The 25,445-nt window shown below is 42.2% G+C and overlaps 1 protein-coding gene and 1 non-coding gene across 2 annotated transcripts in view; one reads left to right on the top strand and one right to left on the bottom strand.

Moving 5' to 3' along the window:
• Window positions 1-10,258: 10,258 nt before the first annotated feature.
• Window positions 10,259-10,360, bottom strand: LOC143653455 (U6 spliceosomal RNA). Its single transcript, XR_013161276.1, has one exon. It is a non-coding gene; the product is annotated as a U6 spliceosomal RNA (small nuclear RNA).
• A 3,141-nt stretch (window positions 10,361-13,501) lies between these two features.
• NFE2L3 (NFE2 like bZIP transcription factor 3) overlaps window positions 13,502-25,445 on the top strand; it is a 95,363-nt gene continuing 83,419 nt past the window's right edge. Inside the window, exon 1 of the mRNA XM_077121277.1 lies at window positions 13,502-14,365. Within this exon, the coding sequence (XP_076977392.1) occupies window positions 13,817-14,365 (549 nt within the window). The 5' untranslated portion in view covers window positions 13,502-13,816. The remainder of the gene's footprint in view (window positions 14,366-25,445) is intronic.

Raw genomic sequence — 25,445 nt, 5'->3', positions numbered from 1 at the left:
TATATATATTCCTTCTAGTCTCCAGTGTTCTGGACCAGCTAGAAGGAAATATCTGAGAGAATGGTATGGTAGCCCATGACAAATTCTGGATCTGTCCTGTCACTCCTTGTTGAAGAGTGCTTTGAAAACTATAGCTTTTTTCTTTCTTTCCTTTGTATATATATTATACAATTAAAAAAGTTTAAATAAATAAATATCATATTTCACTGATTACAAAAAGAACTTCAACTTCTATGTGGGACTAAAGAGAGAGATCTTTATTGGGCACAAAATTTATATTTTGGGTTGTGCATTTCCTAATTTAATTTGTATGGTCAGTTTCGTTGAACACCATTAGTATATGGAATTGTGAATAGGGTGTGAAATTTTGTTGGTTTGTACAGTTTAGTGTGATGCTCCAATATATCCCAGAGTAATTTGGGCAGTGAATAAACAAGTAGTTGCAAAGCCCCCTTGAGGGACTGGGGAGAAAAGAGGAAATATTCAACTTCTCCATTTGGAGAATTTCTGATATTCTCGTAAGCAGTGGGGACAATCAAATTAATAGGCCAAGCCCTCAATCTTGGGGTTTGCTCCTATGAAACTTATCCCTGCAAAGGATAGGCTAGGCCTACTTAAAATGAGGCATAAAAGTCACCCCCAAAGAACCTTTTTTTGTTGAGATGTGGCCCTTCCCTGTAAGTCAACTCACTGCCCTACCTCCTACGTGGGACATGAGCCCCAGGCTTTCTCCCTGGATACGTGGGACAGAACTCCCAGGATGAGCTGGTACCTGGCATCAAGGGATTATGAAAGCCTTCTTGACCAAAAGGGGGAAGAGAGAAATGAGACAAAAGAAAGTTTCAGCGGCTGAGAGATTTCGAACAGAGTTGACAGATTATCCTGGAGGTTATTCTTACGCCTTATATAAATATCCTTTTTTAGTTTATCAGTATTGGAGTGGCTGAAGGAAAATACCTGAAATTGTTGAGCTGTGTTCCAGTAGCCTTGATTCTTGAAGATGACTGTATAAAGATATAACTTTTACAATGTGACTATGTGATTGTGAAACCTTGTATCTGATGCTCCTTTTATCCAGAGTATGGACAGATGAGTAAAAAAAAAAAATATGGATAAATAATAAATAAATAATAAGGGGGACAAAGGGTAAAATAAATTGGATAAATGGAAATACTAGTGGTCAATGAGAGGGAGGGGTAAGGGGTATGGTATGCATGGGTTTTTTCTTTTTCCTTTTAATTTTTTTTTCTGGAGTTATGCAAGTGTTCTAAAAAATGATCAGGGTGGTGAATAGACAACTATGTGATGATATTGTGAGCCATTCATTGTACGCCATGTGTGGATTGTATGTGTGTGAAGATTTCTCAATAAAATATTATTTTAAAAATTAGCTATGAATCGATAATTCCTTAAAGTTGGGTATTCTAATTTTGTATTAAGTTTGCAAATGTCTATAACAGAGTGTTTAAAGAAATATGTGCTGAAGGGCAGGCCACGGTGGCTCAGCAGGTAAGAATGCTTGCCTGCCAAGCCCAAGGACCCGGGTTCGATTCCTAGTGCCTGCCCATGTTAAAAAAAAGAAAGAAATATGTGCTGAAAAGCAGAATGAAAAGAAAGGCTTAAAATCTTGAACATGAGGACTTACCTTTCTAATAATCAAGTCTCATAGATCTACAATGTTATAATAGGACTTAAAGATTATAAGATCAATATTTTTATATTTGTTTTGCATTCTTCATGCCCAATTTTAGGAAAAAAAATACAATTCTTATAAAGTGTAATGGAGATTACCTTCAGAGTGAAGAAAAATAAAAATTAGTGTCTTTTTTTTTTAATTGAGAAAGCAAAACAACATATAGACATGAACATTCTTACCATAGAAACATCCCATACATGGTATACAATCAATAGCTCACAATATCACATCGTGGTATATTCATCACCGTGATCATTTTTTAGGACATTCGTATCACTCCAGGAAAAGAAAAAAGGAAAAACTCATACATACCATACCGCTCACCCCTCCCTCTCATTGACCACTAGTATTTCCATCTACCCAATATATTGTAACCTTTGTTCCCCCTATTTTTTTTCCATTCCCCTCACCACTCCCTTTCATTGATCACTAGTATTTCAATCTAGTGATTATCTAGTAAATCTCATTAGCATTTTTGAGTGCTCACTGTATGCAGTGTTTTAAGTGTTTTGCATGTGTTAATTTCTGTTTCAAAATCCTTCACGCCCAGCACCCCTCTTCCTCCTGCTCTACTGTTCCCCCACTATTCCTGAGCAGGGCTGGCATGCTCCTGCCTCAAGGTCAGGAGGCAGGAGGTCTCTCTTTGCATTTGCTGGTCTCTCTGCCTGGAACACTCCTTCCCCCAGCTCTCTGGGAGGCCCTTTCTCTCACCTCTTTCAGGTGCACGTAGAGGTATGCCATCACTCTCCTCCCTTAATCTCCTTTCCCCTGCTTTAGGTTTTTATTCAGCACTTAGCACTCATGGCAATTTATTTGTCTACTGTCTGTCTCCCGCAACTGGTTCACAAGTATCCTGAAAGGGAGGGCTTAGCTCTGTTCACGGAACAGTGTTCTCCAAATAATGCCTGACACATGTAGGTGCTCATTAAGTATTTATTGGTTTAATTAGTTTAGCCCAGACAGAAAACCTGCGAGGTGAATGCATCTTGGGGGTTGGGGTTATGTATTTGCATAGTGGTCACGCCCTGCTGGGTTAGCCAGATCTAGTTAACCTGGGCTAAAATGCCTACAGAGCAGCCCAGAGCCTAACACCAACAGAAGGTGGGCAACTCCCAGTCAGTGCCACCCTGAAACAAGGACCACTGAAGGAGCTGGCCAAGAGCCCTGGCTGGGGCCAAGATCACTGTTCTTTTCCTGCGGGGAGGGAGATTAGATGAAGGTCCAATTGAGGGGTGGTGATATCTGCTGGAAATAAACTTGGAAGAAATGACCTTGCTAGATGGAGTGGCTGATGTTCCGGGGTCACGAGAGTGTTGTAGATTCAGGTGTCAAATGGTTCAGGCATTCTGAGTGGCAAACGTCCCACTGAGCAATATGCTGTAGGATGAGAATTGAGCCCTGAGAGCTGTGGAATTTAGTTGAGGACTTTTATACCTACCCAAAGATGACCTCTTGAATTACTCTAATGGCTGTACTCCAAGAAATCTGGCTTCCCCTCAAAGGCATACAGGCAGCTAAGACCTTCGTTTGGTCTCAAGCCCTCAAGTCAAGTAACAGACCACACTTCAAAAGCATACTGGGTATGTTTGTCTCATAAAGAGAAAAGCTAGGGATGATGCAGGTGACACATATGCACAGACCTGAGAACGGCACTTCTGATCTGCTGGGGGCTAAGTGTCATGCCTTTACCCTAAAACTGCACCAGAACTGAGTTTCCATAAGTTATAGAAGAAAGCAGTGAGTTTATTTGCTTAAGAGACCACTTAGTAGAAATAATGGAACTGTGAGAGGGGCATGGTCTCTCATCTTATCCATCATTCGTTTCCCGTGAAGCTGTACAACATGATCAATTGCTGTCAGTGATCTGAATGTTTAAATTCATGATATGATCTTGATGATTAAAAGATTCTTATGAGGAAACGCTGGTAAAGTATCCCTAGTTTATAGCTTAAAATACATTTCTATATTCAGATCTACATAGCACATCTCTTTACATAAACTGGTTTCTGATCTGAAAGCCACCTTGCTGAATTTCAGTGCCAGTAATGCCAATTCATCATGTCTTGGTTTTGATATCCGACAGGCTCGCAAAGACAAGGACAGATGGGATTCAATTGAGGGTACTCCCAGTTCTTGGTTTTTTACAAATATTGACATTTCTGTAGGAAACAGATTCAGGCCTTGTTTGTTCCTAACTCATCTTGGCAATCCTGAAGGTTGGGAGAGATATAGCACAGTAGAGTTGGAAAAATGTACTTGCCACTAAATTCTAAAAAGATATACATCAAGAAGAGTAATGTTCATGGTTAATTGATGCCTGTAAAAGTCATGAAGTTGTAAATAATACGGGGATGCTATGCTCACTGGGCACTTTCAAACAGAAATATACAGGATAGAAAGGGAGAGGAGACAATTGGAGAAAAATGTTCACATACACAAAAGGCTCATATTTCTATAAAGAACTTTTAAAAAAGACACTTTCTAATCTAGATGTTAATAACATCAGGGTTATACTAGTTTTCTCAGAATATCAGGGAGTATTTACTGTGATTCAAAATTAGCATTAGCATAAACTGTTAAAAAACCACTGTTTGAAATTTCTCATATATAGTCCTTCCTGGGGAGCAATTGGCAGAATATATCTAAATATCCCAAAAGTTTATATTCTGTGACCCAGAAATCCCATTTGGGGTATTTATACTATGTAAACAATCAAATGAGTGCCAATAAATACGTGTAGAAGGAGTTTATCACAGAGCTGTTCATAATAGTGAAAACTTGACAACTACCTAAATATTATTAGTAGGGAATTATTTAAAAAAAAAACAAGGTACATTCATATGGAATACTTTATTGGCTGTAAGGATGATGATGTGGAGTTGTATCTATTACATGGAAGGTGCATTCAACATAAGTGATTTGAAAAAGCAGTTACAGAAAGGCCACGTAATACATCAAAACACAATATTTATACACATGTGTAGTATACACAGAAAAATAGCTATCTTTGAGTGGGGGAATTAAAAGTAATTTTAAGTTCTTGTTTCCTTTCTATGCTGTCCTTTGGTGCTGTTTTACCATGAGCACAAACTACTTCTCTAAACAGGAAGTAAACTAAAGTTCTTTCCAGTTTGCAAAAAGTAAGTCACCTGGACTTTAGTTGATAATGTATCGATATTGGTTCATGGATTGCAATAAATGTGCCACACTAATGCAAGATGTTGCTAAAAGGGGAAACTGGGGGTGGCAATAGGGGCAATATGAGAACCTTCTGTACTTTCTGCCTATTTTTGTTTTGTTTTGTAAACCTAAAACTGTTCTATGAATAACCTATTTTTAAAAACTGTAAACCAAAATTAATGAAAAGTAAGTCACAGATAATTTTTAAACAACTTCTTTACAGAAGTCTGAGATAGTGTTTGGATGGGGCCTTGCTGCAGTGAGAGGGAAGAAATAAGATGGGGATGGATACAGATTTGCACCCTGAGGGAGACATCCAGGGATAAGGTAAAGGGTACAGGTGCCCCAGTAGCCAAGCCGCCCCACCCCCATCTCCTCCCACCCAAACAAAACTTCCTCCTGTGCCCACCGCTCCAGCATGAGGACAAAGTATTGGCCTTCTGAGTTCTAACATAACTTCAAACCCAACTCTGACGTTCCCATGAACCCAAGAGCACCGATTATTCTAGTCTTTATGCAGGGGGGAGAAACTCCTTATAGAATAATAAGAACAAAACACATCGAAATGAGTTCTTTCAGGTAAGTTCAGTTCCACCCAGTGTCATTGAAATGGACGGAAGGAAAAGGAAAAACATATCATAGTCACATTTGTTCCAAGAGCAAAAATTATAACAAGTATTTAACTTTTAAAAAGGTGGGGAAGAAGCAGGCAAGGGCGGGAGGACTACCGTTGTACTTGGGTAATCAGAAAACTGTGGCCAGTTAAGATCAGAGATTCTGGAGCACATGAAGATAAAACCAGGAATTAGAGAAACCCAGCAAGTACAAGAAGCAGTTAACTAGGAATTGTCTAATGATGTGGATTAGTAAAGAGAACATTATAGCTGCTACCAAAAACATAAATGATTGAAGGAGAGGATTAAGCAAATGAGACAATTCAGGTGCTGAATGTAATTGTCCATTCAAATAATAAAAACCCAACTGTTTTATTAAATAATGGTTAAAGTCATTGGCATTAAAACTAAAATTTCTAATAGCAAAGATGCAGCAAATTGGAATTCCACACACAGCATTTGTATTGAGTCCCCATTTTGGGTACTTATGTTTTCTGCTTTGTGGATTATCAATGATATTCCCCATAACCCAATTTATTTATGTGCTGCTTACCTACCATCAAATAGTGTGAAGTTTGGAAATTCAGAGCAAGGTGAGTATCAGACTTTTGAAATATCATCAGGCTGGTCTGTCTACTGTCAAAAAAAAAAAAAAAAAAAAAAGTAAAATGTACCCCAAAGTCAAAGAAAGACATCTTTCAGGTTTGTCTTCCTCTTGGAGACAAGAGTAGAGTGTATTTCCTTTTGCTTTCTTTTCCAACACTGTACAGTGGTGCTTTTAGAACCGAAAGCCTCGTAGTAAAGTGAGAACACTGAAGTCAAGTAATAATCCTAGCATAATTCCTCAAATATTGTCAAAACTCTCAGACATACTTAAGGTAAGAAGAGAACTTAAGTACTCATTGGGCAGGGGAGGGGTCCAAGGTCCAAAGATGTAGGTGCCTTTTCCAAACTGACCTTCTTGGGCCAAGCTAGAATTTGACCATGAACTCCCGGGCTCTGTGCCACTCATTGTCACCAGTTAGTATTTCTTAAAAACCTAGATTGTGGAGGCTAAGCGTTTCTCTACTTTGAACAAGCTGCTCTAGGTTTGTGGTAGTGCATTAATTCATGATGAGTGGCTAAAACCACATTTTAGTAAAAAAGGCCCAGATACCCAGTGGGTGCTGACTGAGTGGTTTTGGAATGAATGGAATGCAAAATAAAATTTAGGTGGCAGAGACAGCCACCCATACTCTCCTCTTGCTCTTGGGCACACAGCTAGGCCCCACATTCCAGCCCTTTTTGCAGTTAGGTATGGTCATAGAGTCACGGCCCCCACTTCCAGACCTGGCCTATTAATATTCTCCCTTGCTTCATATGCACTCTCTTTCTCTGTGCATCGCTTGACTGGAGAAGACTTTGAGGACCTAGAGGAGGACAGAGCCACAGTAAAGAAAGGGCCTGAATCCTCAAAAGACCCCAAAGAGCTCAGTTTTACCTTATCCCACACCCCTTCCTGGATATAAAATAAGTAAAAAATAAGCATTTATTGGGTTAAGCCCCACCCCCCTGTTTAAAATTTTTTTTTAATTTTTACATATGTATGCATTCGATTATATTTTTATTAGCAAGTCTGGTAAAAGTTTTGTTGAAATATTTTAATCTTAGAACCTACTTATATGTGGATAGTATGTGTTTTACTTTTCCATGGGGAAGTAAAAGCTGAACTGGTTGCCTGGATTCTGGCTTTACCATTTACAAGCTTTAGAACACCAAGCAAATCACTTGGGTTCTTCAAGTCTCAGTTTTCTCATTTCATCAAGATGGCAGCTTTGAGTATACGTATATATACTAACCTTTACAAAAGAATCTTTGGAATTTTAGAAGCGAGATTGCACTGAAGCTATAGATTTTGAAAACAGATGAGATCAACTTTATGGGGAAACAAAACTGTAGCACAACAAAGCCTAAAGCATGTGTAATTACTTCCAAAGATACATATAAAAGACCACTGTCTCCATGAAACTGAAGCCCCTGAGATTTTGAAGTTATTCATTATGGTGGTTAGACAGCCCTAACTAATACACCCGGCTTGTGAGTGATTAAACAGAACCAGGCCCAGACTCTGACACTTTGAATGTGACAGGCAGGACAAAAGTTAGCAAAGGCCATTCCCTTTTGCTCCCAATATGCATGCTGTAAATTTGCTGTAGGCTTCTCATTCCTTGCTGAACAGCCTGGCCCCAGCGTCCCCCAGACCTCTCTTTATATAATTCCCTCTCTGTCCTCAGCCATCCCCTTACCCCTACACACACACACATATCAAGCAACTTCAAATTCTGGAAGCTTAACCAGAATGTAAGAATCCCAGTCCACACCACCGAGGCTAGGTGGGAGGCAGCACACCTACCTAGCTTATGATTTCCCTGCCATAGGACAGGCCTTAAACAAACACATTCCTCTCATGAAGAGTCTTGGTCACTTGAATCAGTGGCACACAGTTCACCCAGTGCACATCCTGCTTGACTAAAGTTATCTTGAACATCTTCGTAACCCAGTGACTGTCACCAGTGGGTGCTTAATATGTGTCGTTGATGGTAAACGCAGCTAATATGGAGCAACAGGAATGAAAACTGTGCAAAGGATCATCAATTAGCCAAACAACATAGGGTGCTTATGATGGTTTCATGTACTCCAGAAAAACATGTTTTTAAACCTAATCCATTTCTGTGGGTGTGAAACCATCATATGCAGGATCTTTAGTTAAGGTGTGGTCCCCTCAATCAAGATGGGTCTTAATCCTATCACTGGAATTCTTTATAAGTGAAATGAAATTCAGACACACAGACAGAAGGCCACAAAGGGACCAGACAGATGCTGAACATCAACAGAACTGAGAATAGAAGGGAGACTAGGAAATGCCACCATATGCTATGCTCTATGACCAGCTAAGGACTGAAGTTCACCAGCAGCCAGTCCCAGAACACTATGAGTAATTAAATTCCCATTATTTAAGCCATCCCATTGCACAGTATTTGCTTGGGCAGTCAAGGAAACTAAAACAGTGCCCTAAGTACAGGATTATTTTTGTGTAAAAGTTCAAGAAAGAGGAGTACCATACAGAGGGCCAAAATTCATAATTCACCTCCCCTGAAACTCTGCAGAGAAGATAAGCAGGTTTTGTACTTCCAAAAGCTGTGGGAAGAATGCATCGATGGAAGAAGGGCATTTCCTCCTGCAGGAGGGAGGAGGAGGATGAGTAATGAATAAACAAGGAGCCAGTGTGTGTGAGTGGTGGTGATGGTGGGAGGGAGTGGACTGGAAAATGGAGAAATTGTGGGTTTGAATTCTGATTCTGTCTTTACCCAGGGCATATCCTTGGGCACAGGGTGTCAGGTCCCTGAACCAGTGTCCTCTTCTAGACAATGAAAAATGGAGGTAATATCTACTTCATAGAGTTCTGTGAGAATTAAATGAAGTTATGCATGAGAACATAATAAAACCTAGCACAGAGTAGGGATCAGTACATGTAGCTTTAATTATGAATGCTGTGTATGCAGTACACATGAACACATAGATGGCCAAAGAAATAATTACCATCATGATGTCCAAAGCAACTTCAAAGTCAAACTTTCAGGAGACTCTGGACTAATAAGAGAACAAACAAACTCTTCTTCTTCATTAGTATCTGTTAATGCATCATCACCAAAGGCAGTACTAGTCGACAAAAGCCTTTTCTCTTTTGCAGAAAAGCCTTTGGCAAAATGTCTTAATAACTGCAAAATTATTTAAATTCTAATGCCTTTTTGAAACGAGCTATACTTAATACCTCCTCCTAGATCATATAAGACTTATATTTTAATTTATGTTTGGACTTTCTCTCTCTCTCTCTGGTCATTGAGTCTTGGACTTTTAAAATTGTCCTTTAGTCCTTTTATCAAGTTTAGAAGAGCCTATTTTCAAAATGAAAAACCCACATAGGTTGTTTTGCTTAATCCTAGGATTTTAACCACAAATTTAAATTTCCTGTGGCTAATATTAGCTGAAACCTTCTAAGTGAAAAATGTCAAGGTTGGGTCCATTTTCTTTCTTGCTGGTTTTGGATAGATGCTTGCACAAAACTCCTGTGGAGGAAAGCACTCATGCTTTTCTCATGCCAGCTGGCGGTGGCTGTTTTAGTGACAATTCTCTTTAATGCCAAGTTCCAATTTTACATTTGAAGGCTTAAGCCATATAATTGCATCTAGGGACCAGAATGTACTAGAGTAATGTTACTTCATAGTTATAAATTATTAATTGAATATATCACTAACCATACAGGACAAGTGCAGTTGCACTTTTAGTTTTTCCTTCTGCTTGTCAAATGTCCACCTCCAACATGGTGTATACTAGTTACCTATGACGGTGTAACAAAATACCCCAATAGTTAGTGACTTAAAGCAGCATTTATTGTCTCACAGTCTTCCCTGGGTCAGGAAAGCGTGTGCAGCTTAGACGAATCCTTTGGCTCAGGGACTTGCATGAGGATGCAGCCATCTTCAGGCTTCACCGGGGGAAGATCTGCATCTAAGCCTACTCAACTGGCTGTTGATGGGAGACCCCAGCCCCTTGCTACATGGGCCTCTCTGTAGAGCGGCTCATAATGCAACAGCTTGTACTCCCCAGAGTGAGGACTCTGAGAGGGAGAGAGGGAGAGATGGAAGGAGAGGGCAAACAAGGCAGAAGCCACTCAGAGTTTTTTGGTAACCTAATCTTCTAAGTGGCATCCCATAATTTTTTTTTTTTTTTAAATATGGAACACCATGAATTTGCGTGTCATCCTTGTGCAGGGGCCATGCTAATCTCTGTATCGTTCCAATTTTAGTATATGTGCTGCCGAAGTGACCATGACATCCCATAATTTTTGCCATTTTCTATGTTAGAGGCAAGTTACTAGGTCCAGCTGGCACTCATGGGAAGGGAATGGTTAGAAGTATCTTAGAAGATGCCTACCTCACAGGGACGCATTTAAGCCAGTGCTTTCAAACTAACCCTGGTGAAGGACCTGCTTATTTTTAGTTGCCAATCTGTCACAGGTATTTTTGTAAAATACAATAAAAATTAATATCTAGAAAAAAATTTTTTAAAGGCATACAAAAAACAAACCCACTGGTCATACATTGGATGTCACAACAATGTCAAATTCCTATAAAAGTTTACCTCCCTCTCAATTTTCTTGTTTACCTCATGGCCTGGCACCAGTTCCAGACTATCATTGAATAGCACTGATTTAAGGATTTTCATAAATCCAGATGATTTTTCAAGGCTTTTACTAAACAATGCTCTGGACTTTCACTTGGCTATTGCTGGATGGCGGATTCTAAGAAGAAGGCCTTTCCTTCTATTCTCTCTCTGCCCTCCAAAAAATGGGAGCTTTAGTAGTGAATAAGATGAAGAGTGCATGGGTTGGTTATGAGTCTCCTGTTTAATATTTCAGACAAAGGTTCTTTATGTGCCCTCCATAGCACTGGTCCAAAACCTACAGAGTTAAGCCACACTTTTTTTCCTTAATGTTATTTTATTGTAAAATATAATATATATATATATACACACACACACAAAGAAAGAAAACAGCAATAATTTTCAAGGCACACGTCAACAAGTAGTTACAGGACAGATTCCAGAGTTTGCCATGGGTGACCATTCCATCATCTCAGGTTTTAGCTTCTAGCTGCTTCAAAACACTGGAGGCTAGAAGGCATATTCATATAGTGATTCAGCAGCCATGCTTGTTTGTTAAATCCCATTTTCTCTGTTATATCTCTTTCTTCTCCTTTAATCTTTCTTCTAATCTTTATGGATCTTTGGGCAATGCCTATTCTGACTTTTTCATGTCGTGAATGAGTGTCCACACTAAAGGATAGGGTGATGTAATTAATTGATAATCCTGGAAAGGCCAGTTCCTCTGAATTTCAGGATTTATCTGACCTAGGGACCTATCGGGAATTTATGTTCCAGGAAGGCAAGCCTAGTGCATGAAAACTTTACCAAGTCTCAGTTTAAGCAGTTCGAGCTCCAGGTGTTTTAAAAGTCAACAGGAGTGATGTTGATTGGCATTTAGCAGACCATGACAATTAACACTATCTAACTGAAGCTTGTATAACAGCAGCCTTCAGAATAGCCTCTGACTCCATTTGATCTCTCTTGGCCACTGATGCCTTATTTTATCACACTTCTTTCCCCCTTTTTGGTCCAGGAGGCGTTGTCAATTCCACCATGCCACAGCCAGACTCATTCCTGGGAGTCATGCCCCACGCTGGCAGAGAGATTTTCACCCCTGAATGTAAGCCACACTTTTGAATTGAGCAGTGTTGGTAGATGCTGTGATAATCAGTTCCGATCCCTCAAAACATATCTCCAATGTAAACTCAATTCAGCTGAAAAACACATTTTTTTACACCAACTGTGTGCAAGAGTTTGGAAAATAACCATATTGAAGAGGGCCCCACCTCCTTTAAAAACCACAATGTCAATTTATATCTTGGCAAAATTTTGTCATTTGAGTATATTCTTCCTCTTGTTTCTAAGTGTTTCATGAGTCTATATCTAATCTCCCTAATGAAACCATGAACTTACTCCATTTCATACGCTTCACAGCTTCTGGCACTGGGTCAGGCAGTTAGTGAATCCTGAGGCCAGAATCTGAATCCAGGGACTAAATTCTGTGAACGAGGCTTCTATACAAAATTTTGCTCATGTGGCAACCACTGCTGGCTCTTCTGGCTTCTTTTCCACCCCCTAACCCATCCTCAAAGGTCTATAGCAGAAGTAGAAATCTTTTTTAAGAAATATGCTTTTATTGCCCAGGCCCCACTGGGGAAATTAAAGTCTCCCCTTAACACTCAAACCCTAGGAAAAGAGAAAACCAGGTGAAGGAAGAAGCCTTTCAAATCTAGTCTTGCTCAACTTTTTACACAACTGTCAACCCCCAGTTGGGCACCTGGCCCTCCATTCATTCCCCCTAGGGGTGAGGGTTAGAAACACCTACATTTGCAAGGCCTGATGCTGGGTACTGGGGGAGCAAAAAGGTGAACCAAACAGGTTCCTGGCCATCAAGAATTTACATTGGGCCAATCAGACCAATCCTCAACTACAATACAAAGTATAATGTGCCAAGGACCACAATATTGGCAAATAGAGAAAACACTGCAAGGGGAAAAGATGGGAAGGAGATTAATTTCAACTGTTGAAAATTCAGAGGTTGAAGCTTTAGGACTCACAGCATCTGAAGGAGAGGTGCTAATATTAGTCTCATTTTACAGTGAGGAAACTGAGGCACAAAGTGAGCATCTTGTCCAAGGTCCAGGCTAGCAGATGGTGGAGGGGGAATTTGAATTCACACATTCCAATTTTCATGTAAAGAGCAAGGAAGACTGAGAGAGAAGGCCTAGCAATATGCAAGGCCTGTGCAAAGAACTTCGAGGAGTCTATGAGGCTGGAGGGCAGGGCCTGGCCTGCCCCAGTGGCAGCGGTAGAGTCTCTATGTCAGACTCAGCTTTACACATAGTGTTTCACACCCCTATGGGACCGGTACTATTTATTCCATTTCACAGACAAGGAAACTGAGGCACAAAGAGGTTAAGTAACTTATCCAAAGTCATACAACTGGCAGGTGGTGGGGCTGGGCACTGAATCCAGGAACTGAGACCCCTAAATTCAGTCTTACTGTGCCTGCCCAGAGTACTCACCTTAGTGAAAGACACTTGCAAGCTGCCTTGGTCTACAGACTTACACCACCCATTTCTTCCTAAACCCCTTTCCCCACCCTTGGCCCCAGCCTTTCAACTAGGACGGCCTAACTCAAGACCACTGGGTTGGAAGAGACCACTTTGCCCAGAGCATCCTGCTCCCAGAAAGCTTTGCGGCCTTCACAACACCACCCCGCCCGTATGAAAAGCCTTTGAGCTCTGGGAGCCCGGCCCAGCACAGCCCCACCCACGGGCGCGGGCCCAGGGCGGCAGTGGGCGTTTTCCCCGCGGCTGCGCCCGCGGCCCTGGGCGGGGCCTGGTGCGGCGTCTGACTGCGAGGCTGCCGGGCTGCTGGGGGTGGGTTCGGCGCGCAGGTGGCTCCTCCTCCGCTTTTCCTGAGTCTCAGCCACGCGCGGCACGGTGCGGACCATCTAGGGAGAGTGCCTTTGTGCCCAGCTCGGGAAGCCGCAACGACACGCCGGAGTCCATTGTTTCGTTTCTCTTTCTCTTCCGGGCAGGTGCGGGTGGCGCGTGAGCTCTGCACGTGCCAAAGCCGGGGCAGGAACGTCGGGCCCGCGGGCGCCGGGTAGGAGGCGTCCCTGGGCGCGTGACCGGAGATGAAGTACCTCAAGCCGCGGTGGTCGGGAGGCGAGGGCTTGTTGCACCTCATCGTCCTGCTGAGCTTGGCGGGGCTCCATGAAGACCTAGAGGTCTACCTGCTGCTCCCGTCGCCCACCCTGTTCCGGGATGAGCTGCTGCTCCTAGGCGGCCCGACGAGCTCTGCCTACGCGCTTAACCCCTTCCCAGCTTTGGGAGGGTGGAGGCGCACCAGCCTCCTGCACCCCAAGGGCCGGGAGCTGGACCCCGCGGCGTCATTCGAGGGCCAGCTGCTCCGGGAGGTGCGCGCTCTGGGACCCCCCTTCATCCCCCGCACCCGGGTGGATGCTTGGCTGGTGCACAGCGTGGTGGCGGGGGCCGCCGATGAGGCCGCCGCCTCGACGGCCCGGGGAGTCGGTGCCAGCGTGGACGGCGGCAGCCAAACTGCGCCGGGGGGCGGCGAGGACCCCCGTGCGGCTCGGAGGGACCTCTTGGTCGCCGGGGAGGAGGAGAAGGCACCAGAGGAACCGACGGCTGAAGTGCCTGATGCCGGCGGACGCGCGAATCAGGTAACTAGAGCAGGGCAGCGAGCGTGGTTGTAGGTGACGACTCGCGAATGAAGGCTGTCAGTGCTGTCAATATGTTTTTTTTTTGCGGGGGGGGCGGTATAGGGTGTGTGTGAAGGAATTCGGTTATAGAGAACACTTTTCCTTCCTTGTGCTTGACGGCCATCAAAGATAGTTTGGGGTAGGGAGGGGAGAAGCAGTGGTTGTAATTTAAATGCCCACTGTCTTCATTCATACTGAAATATCTGTAATTCTGTGGAAGCCGTGGCCGGACCGGGGGGATACGAAGAAGGCTTTGGGAGGATGCACATTTCTTTCTTTCTTTTTTTTTTTTACTTTTGCACATTTCTTTTGAAAACGACACTCCGGGCCTAAGGCAATGGCATCAGCGCTGATTTAACCCAATTGTAGTTGGTTTTTGCACTAACCTGAATTAACGTGCCATCAGTGTCCACTGTGAGGCTAGTTGGCATACCATTCCGCCCTAATCTCACCATCCCGCGAATTTAATAATCCTCCCTCTTGGAGCTTGTGTAACCTTTTCTGTCATAAAGAAAACAGGGACCTTTACAGTCACCTGGCGACTAACAAGTTCCCTTTGGTTTATGGATTCAAACCTTTTTGCAGAATAATTTGCAGGATAACTTCCTTTTGAAATAAAGTTCACCAAGATCTGTTGGAAGTATCTCATACTGCCAGTGACCCATGAGAGATTTGAGACACACCATTTCCCACAAAATGACCTTATCCAAAGTTCCTTCTTAGGGACCTTTTGCATTCTTTCTTGGCCCAAACCCCAGTGTTAAAAATTATTGTCCATCAACCAAGTGTTCCTTGGGTGTTGTTTTTTTGGAGTTGCAGTCTTTTGTACAATAGGAATTGGGACTAAACTGGTTTGTTTGCTGCTTTTCAGAATTGCCCTGTTTGTATAGGCAGTTGCCGGACGAGCTTCTCCACCCTCTCCTGGAGGGTCATTGTGTGGAAGTGCTTGGTGATTCACTGTTATGCTGATCTGTTCTCTTCCTCTTCCTGGGGATCGGAACTAAGGTGGGGAGAGTGGGGGTAGGGGTGATGTTTGTTAGTGGAAGTTTTGGTGGGCTCTAGTCTTTTAAGAATAAACAGTGGGGGTTCTTCCCCATTCGCTGAACCAATCTCATCTCAGCCCAGTGGGGGGCCATCTCACCTGAATCCTCTGTCTCTAATGAGTAGTATTGTGCTGCACCCTTTCCTGTTCAGTAACATGGGGTTGAAACCCAACACTGGAGACTGTAGCAGATGGTACCGTCCCTTCCCCACCCCACCCCAGCCTAATGGTAACTGGCCTTCTGCGGGTACAGGGACTTGGAGGAGGAGAGGCTGTTTGCTCTTGAAGGACTTCCTTCCCAGCATCCCCTGGTTGATACCCATTTAGACAGGCATCATTGGAGGGAGCTCGGGCTGTGGGCCCAGTCAGATCTCCTTGGAGGCTTGGAGTCCTTCTTTTCCGGGGTGAAATTCACACAGGATCATACCCTTGATGTTGTCTTCTCCAGCTGGCACGTGTGGATCTGCTGGGCAGTGTTAGTGGCCACCTGGCTGCTGGGATACCTTGGTTATGTTCATTCTGGCAGTGATCAGCTGTCAAGCACCTTACAGTTTTCAAAGTCAGTGCACTGTTACTATTATGAAAGCCTTTTACATCAGCCTGGTGAGATGCGCAGGCTGGGCATTCATTCATCCAATTGATGCTTCGCCGTCAACCAGACCTGGGTTTGGGAGCATCATTGACTAACGTGGCCTTGCACAGTTCACTTTAAATCACTCCAAGCCTCATACTCTCCTCTGTCAATAGGGAGAGTAATGTTTACCTTGGGGGCAGGGGTTGGGGTGGGGATGGTTGTGCAAATTGAAAGGGAAAAAGTATGTGTGAAGGGCCAGCATGGCACCTGATATGTCGTAGGTACAGTTCTATTCTTTTGCCATCCATCCTCAATTCATTCTCCTTAACCTTTCCCTGCTCACATTATTCCCTCTTGCATTCCTTTTCAAGATGTCTGTGTGTAGCTTGATTGTTGAAGGGGTGGTGGAGTGTTGGAGTCAGACTGCCTAGTTTTAAATCCCAGCTCTGCCTCTTAGAGCTCTGTGACCTTGGGCGAGTCTCTTAACCTTTCTGTGCTTCGTTTTCCTTACCTGCACATTGGAAATAGTAAAAGTGCCTAATTCCCAGGTTTGATGTGAGATTGAAATGATTCATTCCATATAAAGGGCTTAGAACTGTGCCTGTCATATCTTAAATGCTTAATCAATGTTAACAATTGCTAACCTCTGAAGTAGAGTTGCCTTGCCCCATAGGAGTATCTAGGCTTTTTATTATTATTTTTAAATAATTCTGGCCCCTTACATTTGAGTTGTAGGAGATTCTGGTTTTATGGTATAATTTTATATAATTTTTGGACATGTGTAAAAATATTTTGGAGTAGGGGATTTTCCACATACCAAAAGAAGTACTGCTTGGGTTTCACTTTTTAGTGGGACTAATTATTATCTGAAAACAGAATCCGGAATTCCCCAGGGCAAACACACTTCCCTTCCTAACCACAGCCATTCACTTACAACTGATGAAGCAAGTGTTTTTCAAAGTTAGTGCACGTGTTAAACAAAGAAATGAACTTTTTTTTTCAGAATTGAACTCGTGAACACATTTGATGATGGGGTGGCTGCATATGGCCAGCATAAGTATTTCAGAAAGTTGATACCACTTTGAAACTAAAAGTGGTCATCCTCGTGTGGTTTTATGCCCTGTGATGGGGCCTCTGCTGGGTGAGAGGTTCAGAAGGACCTCCTCATTTACTGCCCATCGAAGGGCGTTTCTTCAGGTCACAGGAAGAATCGGGTGTAGTCACTACTTCATTCTAGGAGTAAAGAGAAGAAAAAGAAGTTCCTCAGTAAAGTAAAAATTTTGTTCTTTGAAAATCAAAGATAATTCCTAATACCTGGGCCATAGGGGATGAAATGATAAAGACATGCCTGTTTTTTTAATGTACAGCTATGACCCAGAAATAGTCTTATTACATGCATTGCAGTGCAGCATAGTTTCATAGTAGACTTTTCATTTTGCTTGCTAAAGGACTTCGTTGTAATCTTCCTGTGGGAAGGGGGAAAGTGGCATAGGTCACATCTCCCTTTTCCTGGCAACTCTTAGGTTTAGCCGGTAGCCTGCAGTGTTAAAAGCAAAGTCAGATGAGTTTCTGGAAGTGACTGGTCTGTGTATAGGATCATTTGCAGTGGGTCTTGGTTTGTGCACATGAGGAAATTTGGGGTTTTGCTGGCTTGATGTGCCACCTGGGGGGACCTTAGTTTAAACTACCTGTTTCCAGTCAGTCTTCGGCCTCATTATGAGGTCACAGAGATAATAATCTCTGCAATGCCTCTGACATCATTTGCCTTCTTTCTGTCTCCTGTATTTAGCTCAGACAGTGGGAAATCAGACTTGAATCTGAGAGTGTAGGGTGTAGAACCCATCTCCCAAGAGGACAGCCTAGTGGTCAGCTGTGCCAGCCCTGGAGTCAGTCTTTCTGGGTTAGTTGTCCCTGACTGACCTTCTGATCTGTAGTGTGCTCTGGGACACAATTCTTAACTTTCTGAGCCTTGGGTCCTTTATCTGTAAGGTGGGAAGGTAACCATACCTTTGGGAGTTGTGAAGATTAAATGAGATAATGCATTATGTTCAGCAGCAGTGTTACATGGTAAGCCCTCAATAACATTAGCTACTAAAAGTAATTGAGCTGGACCTCTGCACTGCCTGTCTTCAGTTATTACAGTCCATTCAGTTGTCAGGTGCAGCTTTCCAAAGCACAACTTTGTTCATCTCTCCTTGTTTGTTTGGAGAGTCCCCACTGTTTCCCATACCTATACCAACCAGATATTTTGTCACTCAAGGTGCCCCCTATGGTTAATGTGACCCAAGCCCCCCACCCCTCTTTGGTGAGCACATCTCCCACTGATAATGTAACTTTAGCCTACTTTTTAAATTTATTTATTAAACATAGCCACATATGAACACAAACATTCTTACCATATGATCGTTCCATTCTTGATATATAATCAGTAACTCATAATATCATCACATAGTTGTATATTCATCATCATGATCATTTCTTAGAACATTTGCATCAATTCAGAAAAAGAAATAAAAAGAAAACAGAAAAAAATTCATACATTCCATACCCCTTACCGTTCCCTTCCATTGATCACTAGCATTTCAATCTACTAAATTTATTTCAACATTTGTTCCCCCATTATTTATTTTTTTAATCCATATGTTTTACTCATCTGTCGATAAGGTAAATAAAAGGAGCGCCAGACACAAGGTTTTCACAATCACATGGTCACATTGCAAAAGTTATATTGTAGCCTACTTTCCAGCCAGAACTTCCCCCATCCTTTTCCCCAAATGATCTCATGCTTTCCTGCCTTTTACCTCGGCCCAGAATGCCTTCACTTCATTCCTCCCAAGCCTTTTACTGTTAAAGTTTCAGTTATCCCTACCGTTAACCTCTTCTGCAAGTAGTTTTCTGTTCTTTCCTTTGAGCCCCATTGCACTTTGTAACAATTCTTCTGTGGAACTTTGCATCCTCTACTTTGAACCATGGTCATGTCCTTCTGAGCCTGGAAACTGGGTCTTCACATTAACTTGCAAGTAGCCCCTGGGATAAGGTTATGAGCATCTGTTGAGTACTTACCATCCATCACTACACATTGAATTTGTTCAATCAGCATCTGTTGAGTACTTACCATCCATCACTACACATTGAATTTGTGGAACCTCCAGGATACCAAGAGCTTAAATGTGTGGTGGGTCCTTCAAAACCAGAGTTCCTAGTGGAACTCTGTTCACTAGCATCTGTTGAGTGCTTACCATCCATCACTACACATTGAATTTGTTCAATCAGCATCTGTTGAGTACTTACCATCTATCACTACACATTGAATTTGTGGAACCTCCGGGATACCAAGAGCTTAAATATGTGCTGGGTCCTTCAAAACCAGAGTTCCTAGTGGACCAATTAGAAAGTAGGTCAGATCTGAAATCCTGATGGGCCACTTGACCAGTTAATGCCAATTATTTGAGTGGATGGGGGCAGTGAAAAGCGGACTTTCAGGTTTGCATTATAATTAATCCAGTGGTGAAACTGGGGTTGCCTAAAGTTATATAGCAAGTGAGTGACCTTGCTTCATTAGATCACTGTTCTACCCACACCTTCTACCATTACAAAACTTAAAAGGTGAAAACAAGCTTTTATTCATGACACTCTTATAAGAGGAATAGTTTGTTCTCAAAATTTAGTTGTTGAGGATCTGCGTTAATATCCAGAGACACTGCTGGGCTGCAAAAGCTACCTGAGGCTCAGGTATATGCTGGGTGGTTGAATTACAGAAACTAGTTGGCAGAGAGGTAGGAAGGCAAGATGTGACCTTCTGAAGTTCGTTAAACAGGGCTCCGATCCAAACTCTCTCTTTCTGGGCATCCTCTGTGAGCTTGTTTCCAAATCGGTGAGAGAACATTCACCTCTTTCTTGCAAAATTCTTACAAGGATCAAATAACACTGTTATAGGTCTTCTAGCATAGTTCCTGGCATTCGTGTTCAACAGATGATTTGTTCTTGTTCCTGGGCTGCGGTGGAATCTCCAGGAACCCCCTGCCCTCTAGAGGAAATTACCCAAGACTGCTAAGTGATCCTGGGAACTGCTTCAGTTTGAAAAGAAACCTGTCCCTCCTCGAAATCATATTGGGAATTGACTGAACTGGGATGGTCCATGCCGCGCTCAGGCTGAGAGGAATATGCTCACCACCCTCAAATACTTGGAGAGCTGTTATATGAAAGAGTCATTGGACTTGTGGAAGAAGCAGACTTAGGTTCACCAGACTTGTTACCCTTTCTTTATAGTTTCTCCAGGGGTGCTCCCCTGGGGACATCAGAGTCACCTGGACTGATTGCTAAAATGCAGATTGTCTGCTCACCCCAGTAGCTGAATGGGAGCCTCTGGTGGGGCCCGAGTCTGCAAGTTTTCAGGACTCCAGGTAGTTTTTTGGGGAGTGGGGTTTGAAAACCACAGAGTTAGTATTCCTCCCCCTCCTACTTAGCATTCCAGCAATTCCTGGAGGTCGGGGGAGTACCTGGCCCAGGATCCTTCTATGAATTTAAGGTGCAGAATAGCTGAAGGACTGGACCAAAGTGGCATGCTTTGGTTGGAGGGTCAGGGCCAAAACCCAAAATTACCGGGTTTTTAAAGTTGAAGTCAGATTTCTCTAGCTCCTTGTATTGACATTTCCTCACATACTCTTGAGAACATCTCTCTGGATAGGGTAGGTTGGAGAATGAGGAACTAGCTTGCCAAAAAAGCTAATAATGAATGCAGGACTATGTTGCAAATAAATGCAGTATAAAATTTGTGCTTAGGTAAGGTTAGAAAAAAAAAAAAAGCAGAAGGTATTTGAGGGAACATTCTAGGGAGGTGGAAATGTTCCTTATTGTTGGGGTGTGAGTTACATGGGTGTCTCCATTTGTCAAAATTGGTATGGCTAAGATTTATGCATTCTTCTACCTAAAAATTGTAGAAGAATGATTGAGTCAGGAGGGATGGGAGTATCAGTGAAACACAAACGGCAGAATGTAATTGTTAAACTGAGTGTTGGGTACACTGAGGTTCACTGTATTATTCTATTTACTTTGTATATGTTTGGGATTTTCTGTAATCAAAAAAATACAAAACCACGTATTTCCAGTTGACCTGTCCATCTGCTAGAATAATCTGGCCTTAAATAATGAGTCTCTGCTGGTTCCCCGTCCCTCAGCCTGTACCTGAGAAGCATCTCCTTTTAAAACCAAGGCCTGTGGGTTGGAGCTCCTGGCCTTGAATTGGGGGGTGGTCTGGAACCACTGGTTATTTTTGTACCTGATCTCTCCTGGTGGACAACCATATTGAATATTGATTATCAGCCTCTGGTAACTTAGCTGCAGCCATTTTGGAGGCTGCCTGCCATTTTTTTTTTGCTGCCTCCCCCTTTTCCAGGGACTTTCAGAAGTGGGTTTAGTTTATATTCTACTTCATTATGAAGAATTTTAAGCATATATTAAAAATGGAGAGTATAGGATAATGAACCCCCCAATGCCTGTCGTCTGGCTTCCACAGTTAACCAATTCATGACCAATCTTGTTTCATCTGTAACTCCCACTACCCACACATATCATTTCTGTGATTCGTGTGCCAGCTCTTTGCAGAGACCTAACAAGTAATTGAGAATAGTCCAACTTTGTTCCTTTTCTCCTTTCCCTTTATTGATTCAAAAAATCTGCAGGTATTTTGATATATTTATATCCCTAAAATTCAAGGACTCTTAAACAAAACCCCAATACCGTGGTGCTCAAAAAAAAAAAAAAAAAAAAAAATTAACAGTAATTCTTTAAAAGCATCAATATCCAAATTTTCACCATTGGTTTCTTCAAGTTACATTCCAAACAAGAGCCATAGCTTGCATTTTATCCAGGTGTTTTCTTTTTTTTTTTTTTCAGGATAGGTGATATTCAAACAGACAGGACTTCACTTATTCATGTGGAGTTAGCTCTTTTCATCACTACTGCTTTTTTTTTCTTTTTTTACATTTTTTTATTAATTAAAAAAAATTAACTAACACAACATTTAGAAATCATTCCATTCTACATATGCAATCAGTTATTCTTAATATCATCACATAGATGTATGATCATCATTTCTTAGTACATATGCATCGATTTAGAAAAAGAAATAGCAAGACAACAGAAAAAGAAATAAAATGATAATATAGAGAAAAGATAAAAATAAAAATAAAAAATACAAAAATATATAAAAAAAAATAAAAAAAAACTATAGCTCAGATGCAGCTTCATTCAGTGTTTTAACATAATTACATTACAATTAGGTAGTATTGTGCTGTCCATTTTTTTTTTTTTTAGAAATCATACCATTCTACATATGCAATCAGTAATTCTTAACATCATCACATAGATGCATGATCATCGTTTCTTAGTGCATTTGCATCAGTTTAGAAGAACTAGCAATACAACCGAAAAAGATATAGAATGTTAATATAGAGAAAAAAAATAAAAGTAATAATAGTAAGAACAAAACAAAACAAAACAAAAACCTATAGCTCGGATGCAGCTCATCACTACTACTTTAATCTGTGTAACAATGAGAAGCAAATGGGAAGCCAGTGTGAATAGTGGTTGTAGATGTTGAGGTTCCAGCAGGAAACAGATTCTCCTTAGATGGTTTAAATTGGAGAAACTTGAGTGAAAAGCTTCTTACAGGGATATGGACGGGAACTGACAGTAATGACGAGGTGCCCAGAGGCCATCAGCGGGAAGAGTTGGAAAGAGTGTTACTAGGCTGGTGGGAGTTGGAGCCCTGAAGCCTGGAGGAGACCCACCGCAGGGACTGTGCAGCCCTCACGGGTCATGGTGGGATACGGCTAGGGCCCTTCAGTGCTTCTCCCAGGGAGCGAGAAGAAATGCCCTGACCCCTCCTGTGCCCACATCCAGTCTCCTGCTCAAGCTTCCCACTGATGAGTCCATCCCAAAGCCAAGGCCACACAGGAGCCCTGACCTTTACCGAAGTTGGCTTCTGGGGCACAGAAAAGGACATGGTGAATCTGAAGAGGCAAACAATAACCAGTACCAGGGTTAAGAGCTGGCTATGGAATAAAAATGCCCACAAGTCAAATCCTGTTTCTGTCACTGTTTGCCAGGTCCACTATAACAAAGTACCACCAACTTGTTGGTGTAAACAACAGAAATTTATTGTCTTACAGTTCTGGAGGCCGGAAGTCCCAGGTCAAGGGGTCCGCAAGATCATGCTTCCTCTTAAAGGGGAGAATCTGTCCCATATCTCTCTTGGCTTTTGGCATGTGACTGGCAAGCCATGGCATTCCTTGGCTTGTGGCAGCATAACTCCATCTCTGCTTCTGTCACGTGTCATCTCACTCTCTCTCTGCTCCTCTCTTACTGTGTCCAACTTTCCTGTGCATATAAGGATGCAGTCATATTGGATTAATCCAGTTTGGCCTCATCTTAACTAATAACATTTTCAAAGATCCTCTTTCCAAATGGCATTATGTTCATGGAACCAGGGATTAGGACTTGGATGCTTCCTTTTGGGGGTCAAGTTCAATCTATAGCAGTCTTGTAACATGGCTAAAGGCATGTTGCTTAACGTCTCTGTGCCTCAGTTTCCCCCTCTGTAAGCAAGGATAATAGCAGTGGCTACTTGACAGGGAGGTTGCTGAGCAAGTAGAATGAGTTCATGTACATGGCGCCTGGCCCACAGCAAGAGCTCTGTAAATGTGGGTTATAATCATTATAAAAGACTATTTAAAAACACCCAGGCCAAACAGGACACAGTCTCTCTTTATCTGGCTCCTTTTTTCACCGTAACCTGATGACTCTAGCTTGCCTCCAGCCTAGAGACAGGCCTCAGAAGTTTTAGGCCCTTACCCACTCCCTCTGATGTCACTGTTTTCCTGTGCACCACAGTGTTCTTTGTCTTTGAAGATTCATCCAATTTGAAGGTCAAACCAGGTCTTAGACCTTCCTCCCCCAGGCGAGTAATGAATGGTCCCAGCTAAGCCCTCTTGACCTGTTCAATTTCAGGAGCAAACCATCCCCTACATTATTGAGATCCTAGAATGTGTAATAAATACTGTACATTTAGAAACCATGTTGCCATTTATCAGGGGCTTGGAGAGTCCAGCTCTTTGCAGAGACTTAACAAGTAGAAGAGACAAGCCCAGGTTTGACTCTTTCTTCCCCCTTTCTACTCCTTTCATTGACTCAGAAAACCTTCATGCCCAGCTCCCTGCATGGATAACTTGAGGTCTGATGATGTAAAGTTTACAACCCGGTAGGAAAGAAAATACCCAAGTAGTTATAATTTTAGATAAAATAAGATGAACCCCATAGTAGAGAACCCAGAAGCCAAAGGACTTTAAAGATAGGAAAACCCAGTTTTTGCAAAGGGACCCAAACTGTGAGTAGGTCTAGATACTGGTAGGGGTGGCGTGGGAGAGCCTCGGGCTTTTCCAGCAGGTGCCGGTTCTGTACAAGTCACTAGGTTTTTAGTCATGATTATGTCCCCAGCTTACAAGTTTACAGTGGCTTCCTGTTAACAGGCATGGAAATTTTCTTTATTGAATCCCTGCTCCACAAGGGTAAAAGTTACCTACACACAAATAAAAGGTAACTTAATGATGGGTTTGACTTACCCACCCTATAAATGAAAAGCCTGGACCGTAAACCTCCAGTACACAACCGTGCTTATAAAACACATACTGTCTCTGTATCTCAGCTCCCTGCCACTCAGAAACACAGGAAGAGAAGAGAGCAAAGAGTTGGTAATTACTAGCTACAAGGTGTTGATTCTCTGGACATTCTGATTGAGTTTTCAATGGTTAGTCATTAATTGCAACTCTTCAGAATGAAAATAGTAGAAAGGCATACTCATTAATCTTTATACAGCCTCTCATAGTTTACGAGGTGTATTTTCTCAACTAATTCCTTAAAATCTGAGTTAGATGATGTTATCTTGTTTCTCAGGTGAGGAAACTGCAGGCCAGAGTTTAGCAACTTGCCCAAAGTCACACAGCTGGTGGGGAGGTAGGATGGGCCTTTTTTCTTAATCTTCCAGAGGTTGAGCCCTCCTAGCCAAGAGGCTTTTGTGGGGCTTTGCAGAAGGGAAATTATACTAGACATGTGGTAGAACTTTTTCATTTTCTAAATGTAAATATAATTTTGACTATGTTCCCCTCCTTCGCTTGAGATTCTGGGCCCCTCACTCCTCTGCAAGATAGAATAGCTGTGTTTTGACAGCTAATCGAATGGTATCAAATTAGTGTTTAATGCTTAAGAACTTTGCTATCTTAATATGTAGATATTTTCCTGATTGTCTAAATTTTAAACTGGTTTATGAAACTTGCTGCACAAACACAGGCTTTATAATGATTATATGGCTACTTTATTTGAATATGCCTATGGTTAAGCTAACTAAGATATCCATTGTTGGTGGATCT

The sequence above is a fragment of the Tamandua tetradactyla genome, chromosome 1, assembly GCF_023851605.1.
Source record: "Tamandua tetradactyla isolate mTamTet1 chromosome 1, mTamTet1.pri, whole genome shotgun sequence".
Taxonomy (NCBI): domain Eukaryota; kingdom Metazoa; phylum Chordata; class Mammalia; order Pilosa; family Myrmecophagidae; genus Tamandua; species Tamandua tetradactyla.
The sequence above is the reverse complement of the archived record's forward strand: the minus strand, read 5'-3'. Positions and strand labels throughout refer to the sequence as shown.